Consider the following 25,388-nt stretch of genomic DNA (forward strand, 5'->3'; position numbering starts at 1 on the left):
ATTTTTAGTAGAGACGCGGTTTCACCATGTTGGCCAGGCTGGTCTCGAACTCCTGACCTCAAGTGATCCACACACCTCCGCCTCCCAAAGTTCCGAGATTACAGGCGTGAACCACCCCACCTGGCATCCCCATCTCTATTAAAAAAAAAAAAAAGAAAGCATCAAATGGGTGTGATTCAGGGAGCTGCATAAAACAAAAAGAGGTGCTGAGGGCTGAGTTTCTCCAGGAGTCAGATGGTGGAGGACACAGTCAAGTGCCCTCAACCAGGAGGGCAGGGTGGCCTAGCGTAAGAGGCTAGCGGGACTGCAGGCTGGCAGGAGGTTTCAGCCTCCCTGTGAGCTGGGGAGGCCTTGGCTGGGGCAGAGAGCCATGAAGGGCATGAGCTGTGGAATCAGGGGTGGGCAGGTCTGTTGACCTCTCTGAGCTTGTTGCCATCTGTAAAATGGAGTAATTCTGTCAACTGTGATATTGTCATTCTTTTAATAGTGTTTGTTCTTGACACATTAGAAAGCTCAGTAAATGTAGCTGTTATGTCTATATATAACAGGGAAGCTGCCTCTACAGAGGACACCTTTTCTTGGGGCTTGATGTCTAGGCTCCTAGACCAGAGGGTAGGCACGAGGGCTTCTTGGAGGAGGGAGACACCCGTGTGAGGCAGCGGTACTCTGTAGGAGCTGTTCATTGCTGGGCTCAGAAGGAATTCACTAGTTGTCTAATGTATGGCAAACACCGCAATTACTTTTGCACCAACCTAATAGTTATTTCCCAGTTTTTCCTTTTTATGTGGACACGTGAGGAAAGTCCTGTGTATCTTTGCCTTAAAATGGTTCTGTTTAAATGTTATAAAGTATAAATGCTATGGATTAAAAAGAGCGGGTGGCCTTTTTAAGACATTTCTGGCTGAAGCCAGCATTTGAAACTGCTGGAAGAAACCACTAGGGCTGTTAATGTGTAATTTTTAGCGACTCCGGGCAAAGTGACCTTTTCTCCAGAGCAGAGATTGGTGTTAGTGGGGAGGGGTGCCGGCAGGATAAATGCTGCAGTGGGACACTCTTCTCCGGAGTGAAAGTGACCAAGTGGGAGGAGCGTCTGCCTCAGGCCTCTGTACTTCTTCCTCTCTTTCTCAGCTGAAGGAATCTTGGAACTATGTGCTTATAGGAAGGGAAATCTTTTTTTCCCCCCGCGGAAAGGGGCTCTTTGCTCACCACATGAGGTTGTACCTCCTGGAAGAGGCTCCTTGTTAATTCCATCAAGGGGGCATATCAGCTGGCTTTGGCCCTGGTGGAATAGAGTGGAAATTGGTTTTCCTTCCTCAAAAACAGAACCAAAGTCTTTCCTGAGAGCAGCAGATTCCAGTCTTTATTTCTCCAGAACAGTGCTTCCAGAACCTTCCTGTTAAAATGCCGATTCCCAGTGGCCATTACACAGTGATTCTCAAGAGGGTAGGTCTGGTGACTTGGTCCTGACAGGCCTGGTGGCAAAAAGCAGTTCCAGCTGCCTCAGCCCTCCAGCAGGGGCTGGGGGATGACAAGGACATGGAAAGACCCCAGAGCATGGATGGGAGGGAGCTGGCTCAGGGACCACAGGGCCCAACCTCAGGGGTGCAGGCTGAGCAGGCAGGTAGGGCAACACTACCCCAAAGCAAATAGCAGGGTGGCCTCTAGGTCTGAGGGGAAGGAGGTGGAGTGGGAGAACATTGCATTTGCAGTCCAAGCTCTGCTCCTTACCACCTGGGTGACCTCAGACAAGTCACTCAGCCACTTGGGCCTCACCTGTAAGTTGGGCATGGTGATTCCTGCCTGGCATCTGATAGAAACTCAACAGAGGTAGTGGTTTTCTTCCTTGCATTAGATCATCTGAACTTGGCCCTCAGGTCCCTTGGGGAACAGACCTCAGAGTGTCTCTTGTGCTGTGAGAATAGGGGAGGGAGTGAGCTAGGCCTACGCCCTTTGTAACAGTACCCACACATACCCCTGCCCCTGCTGCGGATCTCCTTGGCTCACCTGTTCCAGTCGCTCCCGGATTCTTGGTCTCTTATGGCAACTGAAGGTACAGATGTAGTGACTGTCTCCTGGGTCCTTATCAGGCCTCAGTTTCCCTAGGGGTGAAATGAGGCAGGCTGAGATGCCTTTGGGGCTCCTTGCAGCTCTGGCCAAATCTTGCAAGAGGATTTGTTCTGCCCTGTGCTGACTGAGGCAGGGAAGGGGAGCCATGTCATCCTTCATGGCCCTGCTGCAGGTGTCCCCTGGGGACCTTGGCTGACTTCCTGACTACTTTCAGGGTCTCCTCATGGACATGAGGCTTTGTCTGAATGCAGTGGTCAGATTTTTCACCGTGAACCCACCAGAAAGAAGGGGAGAAGTCCTCTCCATGATTGTCCAAATCAGAGTGGCTTTTTGGCTTTAGCCTGACTCTGTTACTTCTATGGTGTGACTCTGAGCTTATCTGAGCTTTCTGTATCCAGCCTCCTCAATAGCAAATAGAGGGGAGGAAGAGGTGGTCCCTGTAGGGCCTTTCTGTAAAGGCAGACACACTTGGTCCCACTGTGAGACTCTGTACATTTCCACTGAAGATCCATTCCTCATGCTTTGAGGGCCCTTTTTGAGGCTGGCTGGGGAGCCAAAGCTCCCTCTTCCTAAGCATTTTAGCTGTGGGATTTAGACAGGTCCACTGGCCTAGTGGAAGCATGAAGCCCTCATTCACAGAGTGGGCACGATTTTGACTGCCTTGCCCACTTCACAGGTTCAGAGAGTGGACAGAAGGGTCCACTAGAAAGTAAGTACTGTGCTGGGTATGGTCGATTACAAGGTCCATTTTTGCAGCCCCAAGCAGGGGGGAAGTGGGAGCTGATGTTCACTTTTGATGCTTGGATTGGGATGCCTGACAGCAGCCTGGCCCCGGCAGCAATCTGCCCTCAGCATCCTGGAGCCCCTCAGCATGCACCTCACCACGCCCAGCCACAGGAGGTGGCGTCCTAGGGGAGGGTCGTGGGCCTTCCGAGACTCCTGAGCTGTTAAGTGGTGAGGGAGCCAGGTGGACAGGTGGTACCGGCCCATCCCCAGCCTCAGCACACTCCTGCCCGTCACGGCTCCTGCTCCCTGCCCTGAAGGCAGGGCTGCTGGGGCCACCGAGGCCACTGGCATGACTATCAGGACATCTGATTCTTGAGTTGGAGGCTGCTGTGCAAATGTGAGGCTGAGGAGAGCCCGGAAGATTCCATTACAGTCTTTTGACAATCTTCTTCCTTGGCTGTGCCACAGGCTCTCCTTGGCCTCCCTGCCAGGCAGGGGAGTAGCTTGTTCTCAGCTCTGGAAGCAGCAGCTGGGGCATCCCGGGCCCTCCCAGCCCACAGAGAAGGGCTTGCTATGTGCCCTCCTGCCGTTCCCCTGCCTAGGCTTGTGTAGAGAGAGTGATCTTACAGAGGGTAGGCGTTGGGCTACGAACATCTGTCAGGAGTGAGTGATGCCAGGTGAATCTTCTAGAAACTCTAAATTCCATGAATTTTTCCTCCACTCTGAAACTTTTGCTGGCTCCCTGCTGCCTGTGAGTAACAGAGCTAAGAGCTGAACATCCTGTCTGGTGGATGCCTCCAATGTCTCTTCCATTCTCTCCTGCCTTTCCTTACTCCTTCCCTCCTCCCCACACTTTCACAACCATCTTTGATGCCTATTAAGTGTAGGTATGGCCTGAAGCTCCAGAGATAAAACCACAAAAGAGATGGACACAGCCCCGGACTCATGGAGCCTCACCCCCTCCCCTTCCTAAGGAGATCCCCGGGCTCTTCTCATTGTTCTCCAGCACTCTGGGAACATTCCCCCATGGGGCCTTTGCTCAATTTCCTGCACCTGAAATGCTGTTGCCATGTGCTAGATCCCACCATTCCTTCCAGGCTCAGTCAGGCCCAGCCCCGGCCCCATGTCCACACCTCCCCAGCCTTGGAGCCCCCTCTGTCTCACTTGGCACTCAGCCCACACACCTTTACCTTGACCTTCATTTCTCTCTGCAAAGCTCCATCAGCCCTGTGCCCACACTCATGCTGGCAGGCAGAAGCGGGTCCTATCCAAGTCCCTCCCTGGGGCCCAGCTCCTAGTACTGGAGAAGGGTGTGGGGGTCCCCATGGGGTCAGCATTGGGCTCATCCAGGAATGCAGACCTGACTGGCTGGGCTGAAGGGCTTTAGGGGCAATTTTGCATCAGGATCTGTGGTGCTTCTTGGCCAGCCTCATCTGAAGGGAAGCAGGCAGACCACAAGGGAAATAAAAGCATAGCAGAGCATAGCACTGAGGTTTGTATGGTTCCTGCCACACAGCCCAGTCCTCACGCACTCAGGAGAAAGGGCTAAGTCACAGAGAGGGGGCTGAGTAGAAATCCGAAGCGTTTTCACTAAACCCACCATGAAAGTTTGGAGCACCAGACATCATGCTCTGAAGTTGCAGGATGGAGTGTCACAATAGATGGGTGGGGTTTGAGGACTGTGCTCATTGGGGCAGACTCTGCAGCCTGAGCAGCAGGATGGCCCACCTGTCTTGACTGCTGTAGGCAAGGAGGAGCCTGTCTCCTTGAGCAGCTCCAGCCCCAAGCGGCAGGTAGCAGAACGATTGGGCCACATGGCACCTTGTCCCTCACCCTGGTGTGCGTGCCAGCCTAGGCAGAGGTTACCCCATAGTGGTTTAGATGGGATGAGACCCTTTGGGACTCCTGGAAAAATTTGGGAGAATAATTTTAATATGTGAAGGAACAGCCAAAGAAATGGGGTTTCATGGCCTCTGGGGATTTTCCATTTACCCTCAGCCTGCTAGGGCCTGAGAGACCTTGTTTCCCTAGGCAGAGGCACAATGTTTTAGATTAGCTCCTGCCCCATTGACCTTTGCTTGATGTCTGGCTTGTGCCAGCAACACCCCATGGGGACCTCATGGTTGCTTGTTACATCCATATACTGATATGTGTCCAGCTTCGAGTGACACTAGTGACACCTGCGCTGACAGCTGGCCTGGTCTGGGGTGGGCAGAAGTTGACCAGAAGCATTGGTGGCCTCCCTGCTGACCCTCTCATAAAGAGGCATGGGGGACTTACACCCCCTACCGTGGCCATCAGAACAAAACAGGTGTGGGTGGGAGTGCTTAGCTCATCTGCTGGGCCGTATGCAAAGCCTCTATGGTTTGTTTCTTCCTAAACAGCTTCTTTGAGATAAAACTGACATAAAATAAACTACACATATTTAAAATGCAGAACTGGGTAAGTTGACAGATGTATATACATGTGAAGCCATCACAGAGAGCAAATGCATCCTTCGCCCCAAACCTTCCCTTGCTGCCCTCCTGCTCCCCGCCCCCTGCTCCCCAACTTTTTTTTTTTTTGAGACAGTGTCTCTCTCTATCACCTAGGCTGGAGTGCAGTGGCACAATCACAGCTCACTGCTGCCTAGACTTCCTGGGCTCGGGTGATCCCCCTGTCTCACCCTCCTGAGCAGCTGGGATCATAGGCGCGTGCCACCACACCTGGCTAATTTTTTTGATTATTTAGTAGAGATTGGGTCTCACTATGTTGCCCAGCTGGTCTTGAACTCCTGGGCTCAAGGAATCCACCCACCTTGGCCTCCCAAAGTGCTGGGATTACAGGCGTGAGCCACTGTGCCTGGCCTGCTCACCGTTTTAATTCCTGCCTCCTCCCCTGGGCCAGGGCAACTGTTCATCTGCTTTCTGCCCCTCTAGATTAACTTCTGTTTTCCGGAACTTTAGAGTAATGGAAGCCTTCCATATGTGCCCCTGTTTGTCTGACTCCTTCCTCTTTTTGTGTGTTTCAATAGCTTCTTCCTTTTCATGGCTGTGTTGTATTCCTTGCCACGCATATACCCAGCTAACATATCCATTTCCCTGTGGATGGACACCCAGGCTGTTTCCAGTTTTGGCCTGTTACAGATAGAGTTTTGAAGCTGGTGCAGACAGGGGAGAGTGCTAGCCAGGGAGCCCAGAGGCCCATTCCCTCCCTCTTTTTTGTGAGACGGAGTTTCACTCTTGTCGCCCAGGCTGGAGTGCAATGGTGCGTTCTTGGCTCACTGCAACCTCTGCCTCTTGGGTTCAAGTGATTCTCCTGCCTCAGCTGCCCGAGTAGCTGGGATTACAGGCGCCCGCCACCACGCCCGGCTAACTTTTTTGTATTTTTAGTAGAGACGGGGTTTCACCATGTTGGCCAGACTGGTCTCGAACTCCTGATCTCAGGTGATCCACCCGCCTCGGCCTCCCAGAGTGCTAGGATTATAGGCGTGAGCGAGCGTGCCCATCCTCCCTCCCTTCGTCGTCTTACTGTTCTCTTCTGAAACATGAAGCATTGGACTCACAGTTCCTAGGGGCCCCTTGGCCTTAACAGCTGGCTTCCTTCATTTTTCTCTGTTATTGCTGTGCTCCTGCGACAGTGAGGGCCAATGGCAGAGGCTGGGCCTGCTCAGGACCTGGCGGTGCTGGGCTCTGCACTGCCCAAGCCTCATTCTGGAATTCAAGTGGTAAGTTTGTAGACCCTCAGCTCCGGTGAGCTTAGGCTACAGAATTTGGAGCTAGAAAGGACCTGAAGCATTGTCTGTATGGTCGCCCGACTGGGTGCATGGGTCCCCTGAAATGCGTGTTGAGGATCTGCTGGAAAAAGCCCACTGTGGCAGCAGAGCGCTGACACTTGAATCCCATCCACCCTGGGGGGCTAGGGAAGGGTGGGGTGGGTCTGGGTTTGTCCCACCCCTACTGTCTCCACTGCCTCCTTACCCCGCCACGGCCAACTGGCCTCCCTCCCTGCCTCCCAGCAACCTCAGCAGTGCCCTACTTAGACCCCGGAGAGGGGTCTGCCCATCTGTTCACCATGATGAAGCTGGAGGGGGTGGTGGCAGTGGGTTCCTATTGTGTCTGTGGCACCAGATTTGGAGATTAACTCCAAATCACTTCGGTCTCAGGAACAATGAAGTGGCTCCCCCACAGCCTGATGTCACCCCACCAACCTGCTGCTCTCTCTGGGAAGGGAGGATCAGGAAGGGATGGGCTCTGGCTTACTCTGCCTTCCAGAAGCTGCTGAAGCAGCATCTGGGATCCCCATTTGCTCTGGGGCAGGGATGAGGTTGGGGGCCACACCTGGGAAGGCAAAAAAAACAATGTGGCCCCAAGGGCCAGAGAGTGTGGCAGCTGGATGGATGTGGAAGGTGGAGCCATGTGGCCTTGCGTTGGAAACCTGGTTCTGCCACTTGGGTGACCTTGGATAAGTAAGGTGACCTCCCTGAGCCCCAGTCTCCTCACCTCTGGATGGGGATAATTGTACCTCCCTCTGCAGGGGTGTTGGGAGAATTGAGTAGCACTCCTAGCCCAGCTCCTCGCATATGCTTCATATCTATTGTTTGCTACACACACCTCAGCCCCAACTGATCTAAGAGCCCTGGCCATCAAGTTTCCTGTGGCACATTTCAGCCCTTGGAGGCTGTCCTGAGTGCTAAGGGACAGCCCTCTTGCTCCCTCTCTTCAAGGACAGGACAGGTGCCTGAGAGAGGAAGGGGCTCAAGTCTGAGCTGAGAATGGGCTGGGAAGGGCCATGTCCAGGTCAGGAGCTAGGGATGGGGTTTGGGCTGGGCAGAGCTTGGCTAAATGAAGAAGCCCAGATAAAGTACTGGTGGCTGGGGGAGAAAGGGTGAAAGCTTAGTCAGGCAAGGAAGCATCTCTTTTTTTTTTTTTTTTTTTTTTTTGTGACAGAGTCTCGCAGTGGCGCAGTCTCGGCTTATTGCAACCTCTGCCTCTTGGGTTCAAGTGATTCTCCTGTCTCAGCCTCCTGAGTAGCTGGGATTACAGGCGTGCACCACCACTCCCTGCTAATTTTTGTATTTTTAGTAGAGACAGGGTTTCACCATGTTGGTCAGGTTGGTCTCGAACTCCTGACCTGGTGATCTGCCTGCCTTGTCCTCCCAAAGTGCTGGGATTAGAGGCATGAGCCACTGTGCCTGGCCAGGAAGCACCTTCTATCTTTAGCAAGTTCAAATCTCCAGGTCACTGACATCTAGGGACTAGGAAGCTGTGCTGATGTGACTGGAGCCCAGCCACCTGCTGGCTTTGATTAAACAGATAATTTTCAAGAACAGATAAAAGGAGTGATGAGTAGCCAGAGCCAGCAACAGTCCACCAAGAACACGCCAGAATAAATGTCACCCTGAATTAAGGGTCCCTTATCTGATTCTGTCCTCTGATATTTTCATCAAAGGCTTGAGTAATGGCACCGAAGGCTATATTACCAAATTAGTGGGTGATATGGGGCCAGGAGAGAGCAGGAAGAGATTTAATGTGGAACCAGGCTTCAACACCTGAAGCATCATCAAAGGCCTGGAGCTACTCAGTGGCAATAAAGTGCAATCTGGTGCTGATATTAAAAAGGGTAACTGCTCAGCTTCGGCACAGGAGAGGCCTGGCTCAAAAGGTAACTGGCTGGGCATGGTGTCTCACACCTGCAATCCCAGCACTTTGGGAGGTGGAGGTGGGTGGATCACCTGAAGTCAGGAGTTCGAGACCAGCCTGGCCAACATGGCGAAACCCCCGTCTCTACTAAAAATACAAAAATTAGCCAGGTGTGGTGGCAGGTGCTTGTGATCCCACCTACTCGGGGGGCTGAGGCAAGAGAATTGCTTGAACCCGAGAGGTGGAGGTTGCAGTGAGCTGAGATCGTGCCACTACACTCCAGCCTGGGCCACAGAGTGAGACTCCATCTCAAAAAAAAAAAAAAAAAGAAATTAACAGGCACTGATTTTTTTCTCTTGTCTTGGAATTTGCCACCAGTATGCACAGCCAAGGACAAAGAGATGCTCTCAGTTCTCCCCAGCCTGAATAACTAAAAGAAAAGGAGGATCCCTCTAGTTGTGGGTTGCCAGCCTCGGAGAGGAAACCTGGCAGAGTTGGAGCTGCAGGCTCCCAGGCATCACTCATAGAAACTGCAGGAAGGGGAGATGGCATCTTCTTCCCAGGTTGGATGTCTACTTTGAAATGAGCTCACTGCTCTGCTCCCAGTGCCTGTTTGAACAAGGGCAAAGAGCTTGGGGAGAGGTGGCAAGGGTCCCTGGGGGCCGTCTCACTTCCATCGTTCAGCATGTATTCCATAGTCAGTAGTGGCCTGGTTGCGTGTTTCCTCTTCCAGGAAACAACAACTGTGGGAGAGTGTTGATTTGGGGAGTCAGCCCGGTCAAAGGCATGACCTTTTCCCCAGGAACCTTGGTCTCCTCTAGCCAAATGGCAGAGGTCATTGGCTGAACATTTTGCTGCCCTTTGTCCCGAGTCTAGGCTCTGGGCAGGGTTTGCTCAGGACATGTGGTGAAGTGGGTGAAGTGTTCCTAACTCCTGTCTCCTTTGGATGATGGGTTCTGTGAACCATGTCCACCTGGGGGCTCCTCCACCCATGGGAACCTGCCCAGTGAGCTGGGAGGCTGGTGAACAGCGGGACACTGCTGGCCCAGAGCTATCGTGACTGGGCTGCAGCCCTGGCCCAGCACATCCATCACCACAGAAATGCCTGTGGCTCTGCCCAGTGCTTCACATACAGGGTGAATGTGGAACAGTCCCTGCTTGCAGGACCTCGGGTCTTTCTAAACTGTAGTTTTGTAATCTGTAAAACAGGGGTATTAATCCTCACTTAAACCACAGTGTTGTTCTTTTTTTTTTGTTTTGCGTTTTTGTTTTTGAGACCTAGGCTGGAGTTGTCACCCAGGCTGGAGTGCAATGGCGTTATCTCGGCTCACTGCAACCTCTGCCTCCTGGGTTCAAGCAATTCTCCTGCCTCAGCCTCCCGAGTAGTTGGGATTACAGGTGCCCACCACCACGCCTGGCTAATTTTTGTATTTTTAGTAGAGATGAGGTTTCACCATCTTGGCCAGGCTGGTCTTGAACTCCTGACCTCAGGTGATCTGCCTACCTTGGCCTCTCAAAGTGCTGGGATTACAGGCGTGGGCCACCGCACCCAGCCCCACAGTGTTGTTCTGATGATCAAATGAGAGAGTGATGTGAGAGCTCTGTAAATGCAAAATGCTATTAATATGGATTCTCAAGGGGGTGCTGTTCACTGGCCAGAGAGGGTCACGGAGGTCAATTCCATCACAGTCCTTGCCCTAAGGGGCTGGCACCACCCACGAGGCCCTCCCCCTGCAGCTGGGAGACTGAGGGGCAGGAGTGTGAGTCTCTGTGTTTGTCCAGATGTGGATGTGGTAAATTTCCAGCATCAGAGTGACTCAACCTCAGAGATTAGCAGTTTTCATCTGAAATCAGAGTCAGAGAAGGCTGGGCCCTTACTGATGTGTGTGTGTGTGTGTGTGTGTGTGTGTGTGTGTATCTTTGCAACTCTTGAGAAAAGGTAATGGCTGCCGGGCTCGGTGGCTCACACCTGTAATCCCAGCACTTTAGGAGGCTGAGGCGGGCAGATTACTTGAGGTCAGGAGTTCAAGACCAGCCTGGCCAACATGGTGAAACCCTGTCTCTACTAAAAATACAAATATTAGCCGGGTGTGGTGGTGGGCGCCTGTAATCCCAGCTACTTGGGAGGCTGAGACAGGAGAATTGCTTGAACCTGGGAGGTGGAGGTTGCAGTGAGCTAAGATCATGCCACTGCACTCCAGCCTGGGCAACACAGCGAGACTCCGTCTCGATAATAATAGTAATAATAATAAAAAGATGCTGTTGTTCCAGCATCAAGGCTCCTGCCTCACTGGGCAAGAGGAAGGTACTGAGTCCACGACAGATTGAACTTTTCAGGGGTTACCTGAGAAACAGAGTCATTCAACCTTCTTACCTGAATCCAGCTTTGGGATTGAGAGGGGGCCACAGCTTTGTGCTGCTCAGTGGAGATGGTGATGTGAGCTGCAAGGGAGGGAGCTTGGCTTGGTCACTGTCAGCAGTGCCTCTTTCTTCTGCCAACATGTCTGTCCTAAACACATCCTTCCCTAGCCCTGGACAGCCCTCTCTTGCCTCTAGCTTCCTGAGATAAGTGATGGGAAGGCTGTTGGGCTTGGGGGTAGGGGGGAATGCTGAGCCTGCAGAAAGAGCTAAATAAATGTGGGAATGTGAGGGCCTGAGGTAAAATAGGATTTCTTTTCTTTCTTTCTTTCTTTTCTTTTTTCTTTTTTTTTTTTTTGAGACAGAGTCTCACTCTGTCGGCCAGGCTGGAGTACAGTGGCATGATTTTGGCTCACTGCAACCTTTGCCTCCCAGGTTCAAGTGATTCTCCTGCCTCAGCCTCCTGAGTAACTGGGATTACAGGTGCATGCCACCACACCCAGCTAATTTTTGTATTTTTGGTAGAGACAGGGTTTCTCCATGTTGGCCAGGCTGGTCTTGAACTCCTGGCCTCAGGTGATCTGCCCACCTCTACCTCCCAAAGTGCTGGGATTGTAGGCGTGAGCCATCGTGCCCGGCCAGAATAGGATTTCTTAGCTCCAATGGAATCTGTCATCTTTGAAGGATGACATCTTTAGATTACAGCCTCCTCTCTCACAGAGGTTCTGAGTAAGAAATGACCACATCATAAATAGCTCTGAACTTCTGCCAAACATTTGCTGAAGACGTGGATCATCATGGGACAGTACACAGCAGGTGGGTAAGAGCATACGCCTCGCAACCATTGGCCTGTGTTCAAATACCTGCTTTGCCATCAATTCACTGCCTGATATTGAGCAAGCAGGCTGCTTTGAGCCTTGGTTGAATCTGGCACGTAATTGAGAATAACATATGTATTTTATATTGTTGTGGTCTTCACTTATAGGAGGACTTGCAAGCTAAACTTCTTTTATAATTTAGTGCGGGGTGAGGAGGAAGGATCAGCCTTCTCTCTTCATCAGTGAGATTTCGATAGATCAGCATTTCCCAAATCATGTGCTATGACATACAGGGCTGGGAGAGATGTCATGCAAACAGAGGCTCTGGTATTTGGAGTGAGTTTGGGCAGTGCTGGGTTAAGCAGGGGTAAACAGCATCTTTGCTGCAAGACTTTTCATAATCTTTATTAAGCTAATATGCCTTGCGAAGCTCCATGAGTCGGTGATATTGACAGCATTTTCCCAAATTCATTTGACCAACAAACCCTTTTTTCCACGAGGCATACCATGGGACACGTTTTGAAAAGAGTTGTCGTTACATCCCTCTTTCTCTCTTGGCCCCCGGAAACTTCTATTTCCATCTGATGCTCACCCCGAGTAACCAAATCAGTGGGGATCTGGGTATATTTATACCCCACCTCCACTCTGCTGTGCTGGTTTTCTATTTTTGTTTTGCTGTACATATATCTTTTAGTGCAGGATGCCTCAGATGCTGTGTGGAAATGAGGGGGGTGGGGATGGCATCATCTGGAGAGAAGGAGCCCACGCTAGAACCTCAGGCGATTCTGAGCTCTTAGGAGATGTGAGCAGGGACATGGGTGCAGTTCACCGCTGCTCTGCCCAGCTGCCACAATGCTGATCACCCCCAGGGAGATGGGGATAAATGCAGCCCCTTAGGGGACTCCTCCCAGGTCTGTTTGTAAAGTCTGTCCCAGGCGATAAAGAAAGGAGGGCAAGTGTCATCACATTTATGTCCTGCAAGCACTGCTTAAGAAAACAAGAGTCACCTTGAACTGGTCATTGCCAACCTCAAAAACAAGCTAATTTCTGCTATTGTTGCATTTAGCTGTTTTAAGAAAGACAGAGGCAGGTGGGCCAGGGCAGTAAGCCTCAGATTTTGATGTGGTGGCCTTAGGAGTGGGTGAGTCAATGGCAGCTAAGCCCCCTGAGGGCTGCAGGCCAGCAAGGAGCTGCCAGGAATGCCGTCACAGGAGGGCTGGCTGTGTCCTGCCTCTGGGGGCAGGGAGTGCAGGTGCCATCATTTCTTCCTTTGAACTCTGAACCCCCCATCAAAGCTTCCCTCTCTGTATCTTTCAGTTGACCTAGGTGGGTAAGGAGGGGCGGTGGGGGCACTGGGAGAAAGTGTCCCTACTCCCACTCCCTTTATTTCTCCAGTTATTGCAATCTGCAGGTATTAAACCATTAGCAGGTACAGACATCAATTTAGTGGATCGTGACCAGATTTTATAACATGTAATAGAACAGAACATATTAGAGTCATTGGCTGTAGCAGGGTTGCTGAGAATTATTTTGTGAAAGGTAGGCACATAGATAGGCATGGAGCTAGATAGGTACGGAGCTGTGTGCTATTACTGTGGATTGTACTCTATGAAGTTCGGGGGTCGCTGTAGCTGACCTGGGGAGCTGGCACCAGATGGGTAAGGTGGGTCTGCTCTCAGGGTCTGTCCTGGGCTCTGAGGCCCAGTCCCAAGCCTGAGGTGTCCCTCTAGACCCAGAGAAAAATCTTCCCCAAAGAAAGGTGCTTGTGATGCACTCTCCTTCAAAGACATATGTTTAAGTCAATCAGGTCACTCAGCCAGGGGGCCCCTACTGCAGGAGAAGGAATCCATACTACTGGCTGACTGGGAGGTACCACTGTCAGGTTGGGCGTGTCCAGGCGGACTCCGCAGGCTGTGTGAGGATGGGGAGCACTGGAATAGGAATCCCCAGTTCTAGTTCCTAGCCTAGGTCTGCCACTCACTGCTGTGTGACTCAGGCAGGTGATTTGCTCTCCGTGGGCCTCAGTTACTCATGTACGGGGGGACAATAGGACCAGGTGATTTCTAAGGTGTTTCTTTCTTAGTCTGTTCCAGGGGGACTTAAGAAAATCTGGATCTTCTAGGAAATCCCAAAAGGGAAGCCAGTGTCACCCACAGGCCAGAGAGCCCATGGCGAGTCAGCTATGCATGTTATTTTATTTTACTATTATTGTTTTTTTTAGATAGGGCCTCACTCTGTTGCTCAGGCTGGAGTGCAGTGGTGCGATCTCAGCTCACTGCAACCTCTGCCTCCCGGGTTCAAGTGATTCTCGTGCGTCAGCCTCCTGAGTAGCCGAGTAGTTGGGACTACAGACACGCGCCACCACGCTCAGCTAATTTTTGTATTTTTAGTAGAGACGGGGTTTTACCATGTTGGCCAGGCTGGTCTTGAACTTCTGACCTCAGGTGATCTGCCTGCCTAGTGCTGTGATTATAGCTGTGAGCCACGGCGCCCAGCAGCTAGGTATGTTTGTAGACCCCGGCAGGGGAGGGGGTGGGAGATGGCCCCTCCCTGGTAGCAGCAAGGGCATATGGTGACAGAGGCAGCTGGAGCCTGAGCCTGGTCTCCGTGGATAGCATTTATTGGGCGCCATTCTCAGTGTGAAGACAGATAGGCAGGAAGAGCTGAGGGGAGGCTGTGGCAGCCACTGCCTTTGGAGTCCGGGGGCTGCCTGGGGTGGGGGTGTGGGCGTGAGGGCATGGTCACCCACACATATTGCATATTCTGTGGCAGTGTGCCCAGGCATAAGGCATTGGGGAAGCAGAGAGGCTGCCTGCAGTGAAAGGGAGTGAGGGGGAAGCAACACTGGCCTTCCAGGTCCCTAGGAAAGACCCAGCAGAGACTGAACAGTCTGCCATGCTGTGCCCCACAGCCATTCCGCACCCTTCCCCACCTTCTCCCCGCAGCTTTGGTTGTGGCTCCCTCGGGACTGACAGGACAGGACCCTTCGAGGGCAGGGTCACACACAGGACAGAGGCAGCCAGCACTGCCCCCCCCACCCCCAACATAAACACAGAGGGCACCTCCAGGTCCTGGGCCCTGCTTTCCTGGCATGTGGGCAGCCAGTTCCTCCACACCAAGATGGGACTCACAAGCAGGGTAGACTTCTTCCCCCCAGGGGTCCCTAGAGACTAGAGGACACAGCTGGGGTGTGGCCTGAGGCTGGCCACCCTGTGGGTGCTGCCCTCCAACTTCCCTGAATGCCAGGGCTGGCCTTGGTCGGCAGTGTTAAGGAGCTGGCAGGGGAACAGCATGGGAAGGCAGTGTTGTGGGAGGAGAGGCCCCTCATCCACCCCTTGACGTTGTCCCAGTCACTATACCGGCTCCAGCTGTGGGGCCCCAAAAGTGAGCCTCGAGCATCACCTTCGTCAGCTGAGTTCCATCTGGGCTTCTGGGTTGCAGGTGTGGTGGGCAGAGGGCACCTCTGGTCCAAACTCCCCCACCTGGGAAGGGTGTTTCTTGCTGCAGCCTCAGCTTATCACTAGCTACTTGGGACATAGGCACCAACAATGACAATGGTGCCAGGTGTGATGTCCCATAGGATATGCCTGCCAGCTTTCTTGGCCACTCTGCCTAATTCTCAAATTCCTAGAGCCCCAGATCCTGGCCTTTCTGCCGTGAGACCCAGCCCTGCTTACCTTGGTCCCAAGAACTGCACTGTTTGTAAGCATGCACCCCAGTGATAAAGGCCCCTGTGCAGCCTCAGGGGCCCATTCAGAGCTGCTGCCTCTTGGCCAAGAAGAGAAGAGGCTGAGCCTCAGCAGTGCCCTCTGACCCAGGACTTCTGATTCTGGTGTAAAACCGAGGTAGCCACACAATGCCAGGATGTACACTGCAGGAGATTTGCTTTTAAGAGCTGGCCAAGCTGGAAGGAAAGAACACTTCAGCTAGGAACAAGTTGGCTGGGCTCTTGTCTCCCTTTGCCATTTTTTTTTTTTGAGACAGGGTCTTGCCCTGTCACCCAGGCTGGAGTACAGTGGTGCGATCAGGGCTCACTACAGCCTCGACCTCCCAGGCTCAAACAATCCTCCCACCTCAGCCTCCCAAGTCGCTGGGACTCCCAGGCACGTGCCACCACACCTGGTTAATTTTTTATTTTTTGTAGAGATGGGGTCTCACTTGTCATCTAGGCTGGTCTCGAATTCCTGGGCTCAAGCAATCCTCCAACTTCAGCCTCCAAATGTGTTGGGAATACAGGTGTGAGCCACTGCACCCAGCCCCCACCCCTTTGCCTTTTGCTCTCTGGTCACTTCACCTGTCCAGGCCTCAGTATTCTCATCTGTAAAATGGGAGTGAGAACTCCTGCCCTGATGACCTAAGTAGGGTTTTTTGAGGCTCAAAGGAATCAGTGGCCAGCATAGACTTTTCAGAGGCTAAAAATCACTTGACAAATTTAAGAGTTGGTAATTATCAGCAATTATGGTGAGTCTGAAGTTTTCTGTTCCAGATTCTAAGGGCAATGTCTGGAAGGCTGAAGTCCTACCTGCTATGAGAATGTGGCTAGAGGCCAGTTAGCTTGAACCTCCAGTGCGACCATTCTGCAGACTGACAGGCCGCTGCCTCCTGCCTCCCAGCTCACCCCTCCTGCTGCCTGCCTGTCCCTCCTTCTTTCTGTCCTGCTTTCTGGGGACCAGCTTTAGGGACTGCTGGGTTTCCACTTTCTCCATAACTGCAAAGCCATGCAAAACAACACGAAGGGAGATTGGGAGACACAGCTGGGGATGAGGAAGGGGAGTGGCGCTGAGTAGGGGTGACTTGGACAAAGACACCCTGGCTTTTGGAACCAAGGGAAGGTGGGAGACCTAGCAGGACAGAGGTATAAATAGAGATGCAAACATACACGGAACATGAAGTCCCCTCCGGAGGTGGGGGTCTGGGTACCAGCAGGGTCTCTGAGGACTGGGAGCTTCTTAGATTTTCAAAGGGAAGGGAGGCTCCCAGCTTCTGCCTTTCCTCCCTGACCCCACCAAGTTTCACATTTCTCGGAATTTGCAGGGCTCCGATGGGGGCCCCAGGGGTCCTCAGAGCCCGGCTTCCTGCCGGCTGGTGCAAGCAGGCACAGTCGGAGATGGGGGTGCTGGGGGAGAGTGGTGAGGGATGTTGTGGGGGGTCCCACTGGGCAGAAGGCAGCAGGGGGCAGTCTCCTGGCCTCCCAGCAGGGGTCCCCCGCCCGCGCCCCCAGGTGTTCCAGGCCCCTCGGGGCAGTCACACAGAGCTCCTGCGCTTCATGAGGCCGCGGAAGGTGGACAGGCTGTGCAGACCCGTGGACACCGAGCTGATGGCGGAGCGTGGCGCCCCGCTGCACAGGCAGCGTCGCGAGGGCGTGTCGCTGTAGCGGCCGCCCCCTCCCGGCGACGAGTGGCTCTGCTCCACGCACGTGTCGGACGTGGAGAGGTCCCGCGGGATGATCATGGGGATGGAGTACTGCAGCTTCTCGCGGCTCTTGTACCACAGGCACGAGCACATGGACTGGAAGTGCAGCACCTCGGCGTAGACGTTGCGGAAGCCGCCGCCGCCCGCTGCCGCTGTGGATGAGGCGGTGTCCGTGGTGTGCGCGCTGCCACCCCCTCCGCCGCCGCCCGCCTGCCCGTTGCGCGTGAGCAGCGCGCGGTGCTCGGCGTCGCGCTTCTCGTCCTCGGCGTTCATGGTCATGAAGCGCAGCACCACGAGGTTGAGGAAGGCGCCGATGACCGTGAGGCCCGTAAGGATGTAGACGAAGCTGAAGGCCACATACTGCGGCTGCGTCTGCAGGGCCTGGTCCTTCTGCAGCGCCACGTAGTCGCCGAAGCCGATGGTGGTGAGCGTGATGAAGCAGTAGTAGTAGGCCTGGAAGAAGGTCCAGTGCTCGTAGTGGGAGAAGGCGGCGGCGCCGATGCACAGTGTGCTGATGCACGAGAAGAAGCCGATGAGCACCATGTTGGCCATGGACACGTCGGCGCGCCGCATGCCCAGCCCCTTCTTGGCGCGGTGCAGCAGGTACCTCACCAAGGTGTTGATGCGCTCGCCCAGGCTCTGGAACATGACGAGCGTGAGCGGGATGCCCAGCAGCGCGTAGAACATGCAGAACACCTTGCCGCCATCCGTGCTGGGCGCCGCGTGCCCATAGCCTGGGGGAAAGTGGGGGAGGACAGAAAGCACACGTTTTGGGGCTGCCCCTCCAGAAACCCTCTTCTGCCTTCCCGTTGCGCCGCCACCTCCCCCACCTTGTGGGTCTGGGTCCACAATGATGGGCGCTCCTTATCCCCAGGCACTGTGCTAGGCCCTGGCTCATGCTTTCTATTGTACTCTTGTGACACCTGCAGAAGGTATGTAGGAAGGAAGAAATAGGGAGGGCTGACTTCCAGGGTCACACGGCTTGGGAGCAGAACAACCGTGTTTGAACTCGAGTCCATTTGACCTCAATGACTGGACTATTTTGTATGCCTAGAGAAGGGGTGGCCTGGGTGCTGCTGAGAACTCGTCCAGAGGCACAGGGAGAGTGTGAGGGCACAGGTCAGCTGGGAGAGCTGGATTCTAGTTCAGTGTCCTGGGCTGCGGGCATGCTCCTTGTCCTCTCCATGCCTCAGTTTCCTTGACTACAAGGTGAGGTGGTTGCCCTGAGTGGGTTCTGACATCTTGTGATCCAGTGTACAGGAAGGGCGACTGAGGCAGGGCTGGCTTCTTGGTGGATTCCCTGCTGCCAGCCAAAGCTTATGTGGGGTTGGTTGGCAACAAGGGCCCTTCAGTCTCCCTGGGGCAGCTGGCCCACTGTGCCAAAGAAGAAAGGAGACTGCCTGCCCCTCCCTGCAACAGCTGGATGAATGAGTGTTCCGGGGTCCTCATCAGCCTCCAGCTGGAGGCCCTGGGGTCATCCTCTGTGCTTGACCTGATGTAGGGTCTGTCCTCATGGGGAGGTGGTGTTACCCTTGGCAAAGCAGGAGCCCTCGGTGTCCTTCCAGGTGTGTTACTATCATCAGCCAGATAACCTCTCTGTGCCCTGCCCCCACCCTTGCCCACCCTGAGCCAGGATCAGGGCAGAGGCAAAGGTTCCCTCTGCACCAGCCATTCAAAGGCCTAAGTCGAGAATTCTTCCGGCTACCTGGAGGGAAAATGATCCCAGATGGGAGCTCATCCCTAGTGACAGGGCCCCAGTGGCTGTGTGACCTTGGGCAAATTACTCCCCCTCTCTGAGCATGTTCCTTCATTTGTAAAGTGTTATTACTGGTGCTGGCCTGCTTCTTTCATTGTTGATATATTTACTACTTGCATTAATAGAATTATGATAATAAAATGATGCTGGCATTTTCTTCCTAAGCCTTATCAAATCTAAACCAAATGTTTCTTCTTCCATGCGGTCCTCCTGGATTCCTCACAGCTAAAAGTGATGTCTGCCTTATTTGAGTGGTACTGAAAATGTTCAGCTTGTAATTCCAGGGCCAATATTACCACCACCCCCTGTCCTCTAGGATCCCTAACTACATAGAGCTAAACACTAGCTTTGGGGGGAAGGGGTGGCACTGATGAGTCTTGTCACTTTCCTCTCTGGCTTCCACCTCCACATTGCCAGCCATACCTATGGAGGCCCAGAATATGTTTGATAACTTAATTGCAGGGCAGGATACTGTGTGACTCTGTCCTGGACTTGCTCTGTCTCTGTCTCTCTCTCTCTCTCTCTCTCTCTCTCTCTGTGTGTGTGTGTGTGTGTGTGTATGCACGATTTCTCTGAGCCTTTGTTTCCACATCTATAAAATGGGGTTAATAATACACTTGCCTCACAGGACTTTGGGGAGGAATAAGTAAGATAATGTGTGTAATGCACTTAGCCCAGAGCCTGGTACATATCAAGTGCTCAATAATGGCTCCCTGTGATTAATAATGAGTGAAGTGCCAGATTACTCTCATGTTTCCAAGACAGCAGCCAGGCTTGAGGGCAGCTCAGTTCCAGTAAAGCTGGCACCTCTGTCAACCCAGGGCCATTTGGATTTTAAAGCTCAAGGAGCTCTGGGGACAGCTGCTTGGGGCTGCCCTTAGAATCAGCTCCCCTGCCCCCCTCCACAGCGTCAGGCCAGTAACTGTGTCACCATTTGCCAGGGACCTGGACAGCTGAGTTGTAGAGCCACTGTGCTTGGGACGTCTGTGCTCCAGCAGGGTGAGAACAGATTGCGCCCGCCAGCTGGGCCATGGCAGCCAGACCACAACTCACCTCGACAACTGGGCAGGCCTTGAGCCAGAGCTGCTTCTCATCCCGTCCTTCCCTGTCCCCCCAGGCCGGCACTACTTGGTGGAGAGGGGAGGGCATGGCACCATGGATGGGGCTCAACAGGGAGTAGGGAGCGTGGACATAGCCCTAGCTTGGCCACGTGATAGCTGTGTGACCTTGGGCAAATCCCTACCCCTCTCTGGGCTCACTTGCCTTTCCTGCAATCTGGAGGATTGAGCTAGAGCTATTAACCCCCACCCTCGCTGCCCGCCAGAGCCGTCTGCAGGAGCACAGGAGAGACTGGGCATTAGAGCTCTTTGGAACCTGTAGCTTGTGAGATGGAAGCAGTGGTCGTGGGATCTCACAGGGGAAGGGTGACCTGAGAGCCTGGGCCTGGGGGCAGGGCCATCTCCGTGGGGTCAGGCAGACACATACCACCATCAGGGGCCCTCACCCCCTCTCTGCCACCACGGCCGTGACTTCCCTGGGCCCACCGTCTCTTAGGAAAAGCCAGTGCCCGCCTGTCTGGCAGCATCACTGCCCACTGTGACTGCGCTCACAAAGCACCCAGCTTCAAGGAGCTACGCATCCCTTCCTTGCCCTTCTTTTGCTATACCCTGCAGCCACCCCAGAGACCCATCCTTATCCCACACCTAGCCAAGCCGGCCCCTCCTCCACAGCGCTTTCCGCACTGCCTCGTGGCCCTCCTCTGCCTCTCCTACCCCAGCCCACAAAGACCCAGCTCCTCAGGACCCAGCTTCAGCAGCAAGTGACAGCCCCTTCCTCTGCCTTTCATCCTGTTGAACTTAGTGACTTTCAAAGCAAATGACACATCCAGACTTAACTAGAGGCTGTTATCCCAGGCAGCACCTCATGCTCCACCACAGCCACTGCCCCGTCCAGGCAGCCCTGGCCTAGATGTGCCTCCTCTTCGGGGCCGGATGCCCCCAGGGCTCAATCTCACTTCCTACCGCAGGCTGAGGCTTAAGAATAATAAGTTCTTACCCTTCAGATGTATTTTTAACTTAATCCTCAAAAACTTCTTACAAGGTCACTATTATGACTATCTCCGTATTACAGTTGGTGTCATGAAGTCCAGAGAGGCCTTGGGTGTTGGCCAAGGCCACTGGGCCTTTCTGACTCAGCATTCATTCCGGTACATGGGAGCCAATGCATCACCCAGGAAGGGTGACCAGGCCGGGAGGCCTTGGGAGAAGAGCATTTCACTTGGGCATCAGCCTCAGGCGTTGCTCTGAGCCAGATGCAGCAGAGGTGGTAACAGGAGGGCCATGCTCAGGCAGTCAGATGCTTCTCTAAGTATCTGGCTTAGGGTGCCTCCCACCCCATTGCCTGTCCCATTGTCACTGGGTGAAAGGGCAAGGGAGTGTGAGGACCTGCTGACGTGGGCGCCCAACTTGGAGGGGTGCCAGCTGGGTGGAGCCATTCCCAGGGGGCCCTGGAGCTTCTGGGAAGTAAGTGGGAGTTTGGCAAGACCCGTCTGCCTGCCAGCAGGCCCGCTGCCTGCCTGGTCCTTGCCCACGTCGGGCTTGGCTTTATGAGGCAGGGGGCAAAAGGTGTTCTCTATCTTCTCTTCCCTATCCAGCCCTTCGAGTCTCTGGGTGAGGGGCTGCATCTGTCCTTCTGTGTGGCTGACTCTCTGAGGACCCTCTGTCGCAGCACCTGCTGGGCTGATCAGCCAGAGCACATGTTCTGACCAGGAGACTCTAGCCACGGCCTCTCAGAAAACTACCAGGACTATCCATACCGCCTCTTCTCCCAGCCTCCTTTCCCTGAATCCAACATAGGTTTTAAGGTTCTCAGAGCCAGAAATACCCTTAGCCATCATTTGGTTCAGTCTTTACATTGTACAGATGAGGAAATGGAGGCCCAGAGAGGGAAAGCAATCTGTTCAAGGTCACACAGCTTGTGAATGCCAGAACCAGGATTCTAACCCAGGATACTTGGTTGTAAAACCAATGCTCTGTCCACTGCGCTCCAGCTCAGGTATGACCAGAGTTGTGCCTCTTCATTCGATCATGGCCCAGCAGCTCCTACTTGGGAGCAACTCAGCTAAGAGATGGCCTGGGAACCTGGCTGGAGGCACAGAATCCACCTAAGGAAGCCAGGTGGCTGGACATAAAAATTAATTATTAGTGTAAATATTTTAGGGCAGCAGGAAAACTGAGAGATCGGAGGCAAACCTTGGGCTACCTCAGTTCCTCTGTTTTCCTCCCAGAATCACCATGGAGGTCAGAAACTGGCTGAAGCTGTCTTCCAGGGAGATGCGGGTTGGGGATGGTGATATGGGAGTGGGATTGGGTCTGGTCCTCCCTTTTACTGGTCTTTCTCTCCCTGTGGCTTATTTCCTTCTATTCAAAGCACAACTAGCCACTCTGAGCCCTTGGTCATGGCCTTGGCTGGACTGGGCTTGGCTGCTTGTTCCCCACTGGCCTCCTATGCCTGCTAGCCTGCTTGCTTGACCTCCTACCCCTGGCCTAGCTGGCCACAGCCTTGGGCAGAGGAAAGAGCATGGGGCTAGGAGGCAGGAGATCTGGGGTCTGACCTGACCCTGATCAAAGACAGCTTTGTGTCTTGGCAAGTGCCTTCTGGGCCTCAGCTTTCCTCATCTGTGACATGGAAGATAGGGCAAGAGATGAGGTTCCCACCTTTTCCCACTGCCTTTTATTATTTTCTCTGTTCACTCACCCATTCATAGAGTCAAAATTTTGGAAGATTTTATTTATGAAGTTCGATGTGGTGATCAGTGCAGTGTGGATAATCTCTAGAGCAGGCACTGAATAAATCATTGTTAGAGCCATAATTAATTTCTTTCCCCATCAAAATTAATTAAGAACACATCTGCCAGTCAGAAAGTCTGATTAGCCTGAGATAATTGACTCTTTGAGATGGAGTTAAGTTATTGTTGTATGTTTGAAATACTGAACACAGGGAGAGGATCTCTGCAGTTTAGTGGAGTAGAGAAGATCACAGGCTGTGAAGCCAAACAACTTTATTTTTGGCCACACTGCTTAATCCACTGTGCCTCAGTTTTCTCATCTGCAAAATGGGAATAATAAAGTACTCACTTCATAGACTTGGTGTGGGGACTTGATTGAGTTCGTAGACCTAACATGCTTAGGGCATTGAGATCAATAGATATGAATTATTAATATGAATATTTTGGGGAGCACCAAGATGTGATGATCTTTAAAGTTCCTTTCAGTGCCAACATTCTATGATCAGTGTTTACTCAAGTTATTTTTCCTGAAATACCAGTTCCATAGAATGTTAATAACTGTTGGATGAGAAAAGTGTTGCTTGGCTCAATTAAATTGGGGAAATGCTGAATTTAACAGGATTCACCATCATTTGATTTGAGCCTAGGCTTTCTCAGGGCTATGTATGTGTTCATGTGCAAGGTCGATCAAGGCCGGGAAAAGGTGCCTGTCTTCCCACTTCCTTGACCGTGGAGCACTTTTCTCATAGTGCGCATTACCGAGCAAGTGTTTTTGGGAGCACAGTTTGGGAAACGCTCCTGTGCAGTATCAAGAACCTCTAAGGTCCTTCCCCCAGGTCTCTGACGATGATTCTTTGATCTCCTTCTCTGGGTGGCCCAGCCCTTCTGTAGATTAGAAACCACAGCCCTTGGCAATGCCAGCTGTGCCTGTCTCCAGGCTAACCTAGTTATCTAATGTAAATAGGCAATGGCTGGGCTAATGTTTGTCCTGAGGGAAGGTGGATGAGGGACCTGTGGCCTGAGGTGCCCAAAGGCTGTGAACTCTGGGCTGATGCCGAAGTGACCTCAGTGTGGCTTGGGCCTGGTGTGGCAGCCAGAGAGGAGTGCGGGCTTGGGGGAGACAGAGGCAGCTCTGGGGGCTGCAAGACACAGAGAGGTCCCTCAGAGGAAGGCTGGGCTCCCCTGCTGGATGGCAGAGGGCAGCCGGGCTCAGAGGGCACCTAGGGGAGGGCCCACGAGGAACCGGCTCAGGGGCGTGAGGCACAGACAGGGACCGCCCCTCAGTGTGGGGATGGCAGCAGTGTGGAGCCAGGAAGTGGGACTGCAGGCTCTGAGGGAGCCTAATTGGCATGTTAAAGGAAATGAGGCGGAAGGAGCCCAGCTTCTGTGCCCAGGTCTTGGGGGAGGAGAGGAGGAAGGGGCTGCAACTTGGTGGAGACTGGGGTGGGGGGGGGGGCGGGGGGGGAGGGCGCAGGTGTTCTCCCTCCTCCTGTGAGATGCAGCTCAGACACTGCCTTTCCCAGGAACCTTCTGGGAACCTTCTCTGGGCACTGAAGGGGCCTCTCCTCCCTCTGCCCCTCTCAGGCCCCCACCCTGTATTTGGGCACTCATGTCCACAGAGGAGGCCTGCAGGGCTGGCTTGTCCCCTCAGTGTCCAGCACAGGTCTGGGGTGGGAGGGCTGCAGAACCCAGAGGCTCCAGTTCTGAAGGACTCTGAGGTCTGGGATGGTGATGAGAAACCACCCCTTAAACATCCAGGATGGGGGCGGGAGGTGGCCCTTGGCAGGAGGGCCTCGGGTGACTCATAGCTCCTGCCTTCACTGTGGCCTCTGGCCCCTTCAAAATGAGGTCAGCTTCAAGGTTCAGAAGGAATCCCCCCTGCACTGGGCCTGGGCAAGCCCCTAGCTAGGCCTGGGAACCACCGGGTCTCATGGAGCTGGGGTAGGGGTGGGACCGGTGTACAGAATGGGGTCTGGAGTTTGTCCCTCTTCAGGCCAGAGCTCCTGGGAAGTACAGCTCTGCAGTACAGCACCTATCTGCTTCCTCTGCCCTGCCCCTTTCCGAGGCCTCTCTTCCCATTGTCCCATCTCCTCTCCCAGCTCTTCCCCCCACTACCCCCAGCAGCTTCTCTCCCTGCCCCATGCTTCCTCCTGGACTTCCCACTCCTGGGCCCACTGCTCTCTCCTCTCTTGCCTTGAGCTGCCTCCCAACCACAGGTGGCCCTAGTACTGATCTGGGGTCCTCTGATGTAGGAAAAACCCCCAAAGCCCCCATCCCCCACCCTCCTCAGGCCCATGTATGATGCAGGGAGCTCAGAGGGAGGGTGCTGGTGTCATGGAAAATCCCTGCGGCAGCCAAGGTCAGTGTTTGCAGACACAGCCTGGCCTAGAGCCAGGCCTGCCTCCCTGGCCAGCTCCTTCTGGCCCATCCCAGAGGCCGGCTTTGTGCACAGGCCCTCAGAGGCACCCCAGGGCTGCTCTGGGTGCCTGGGGATAGGGACCTTAGGAGCGATCAGTCCTGGTGTGACAACGTAGTTCAACCCACTCGTTTTTTGTTTTGTTTTGTTTTGTTTTTTGAGATGGAATCTCGCTCTGCTGCCCAGGCTGGAGTGCAGTGGCATGACCTCAGCTCACTGCAACCTCCACCTCCTGGGTTCAAGTGATTCTTCTGCCTCAGCCTCCCGAGTAGCTGGGACTACAGGTGTGCACCACCACGTCCGGCTAATTTTTAATAGAGACAGGGTTGCACCATATTGGCCAGGCTGGTCTCGAACTCCTGATCTCAAGTGATCCACCTGCCTCAGCCTCCCAAAGTGCTGGGATTACAGGCATGAGCCACGGTGC

General features: G+C 53.6%; 1 protein-coding gene across 1 annotated transcript in view; it reads right to left on the reverse strand.

Annotated features, from left to right (window-relative positions):
- Positions 1–11,979: 11,979 nt before the first annotated feature.
- Positions 11,980–25,388, reverse strand: part of KCNK3 (potassium two pore domain channel subfamily K member 3) — a 43,000-nt gene continuing 29,591 nt past the window's right edge. The window contains exon 2 of the mRNA XM_055254001.2: positions 11,980–17,736. Coding sequence (XP_055109976.1) covers positions 16,835–17,736 — 902 coding nt within the window. The 3' untranslated portion in view covers positions 11,980–16,834. The remainder of the gene's footprint in view (positions 17,737–25,388) is intronic.

This window comes from Symphalangus syndactylus, chromosome 18, assembly GCF_028878055.3.
Source record: "Symphalangus syndactylus isolate Jambi chromosome 18, NHGRI_mSymSyn1-v2.1_pri, whole genome shotgun sequence".
Taxonomy (NCBI): domain Eukaryota; kingdom Metazoa; phylum Chordata; class Mammalia; order Primates; family Hylobatidae; genus Symphalangus; species Symphalangus syndactylus.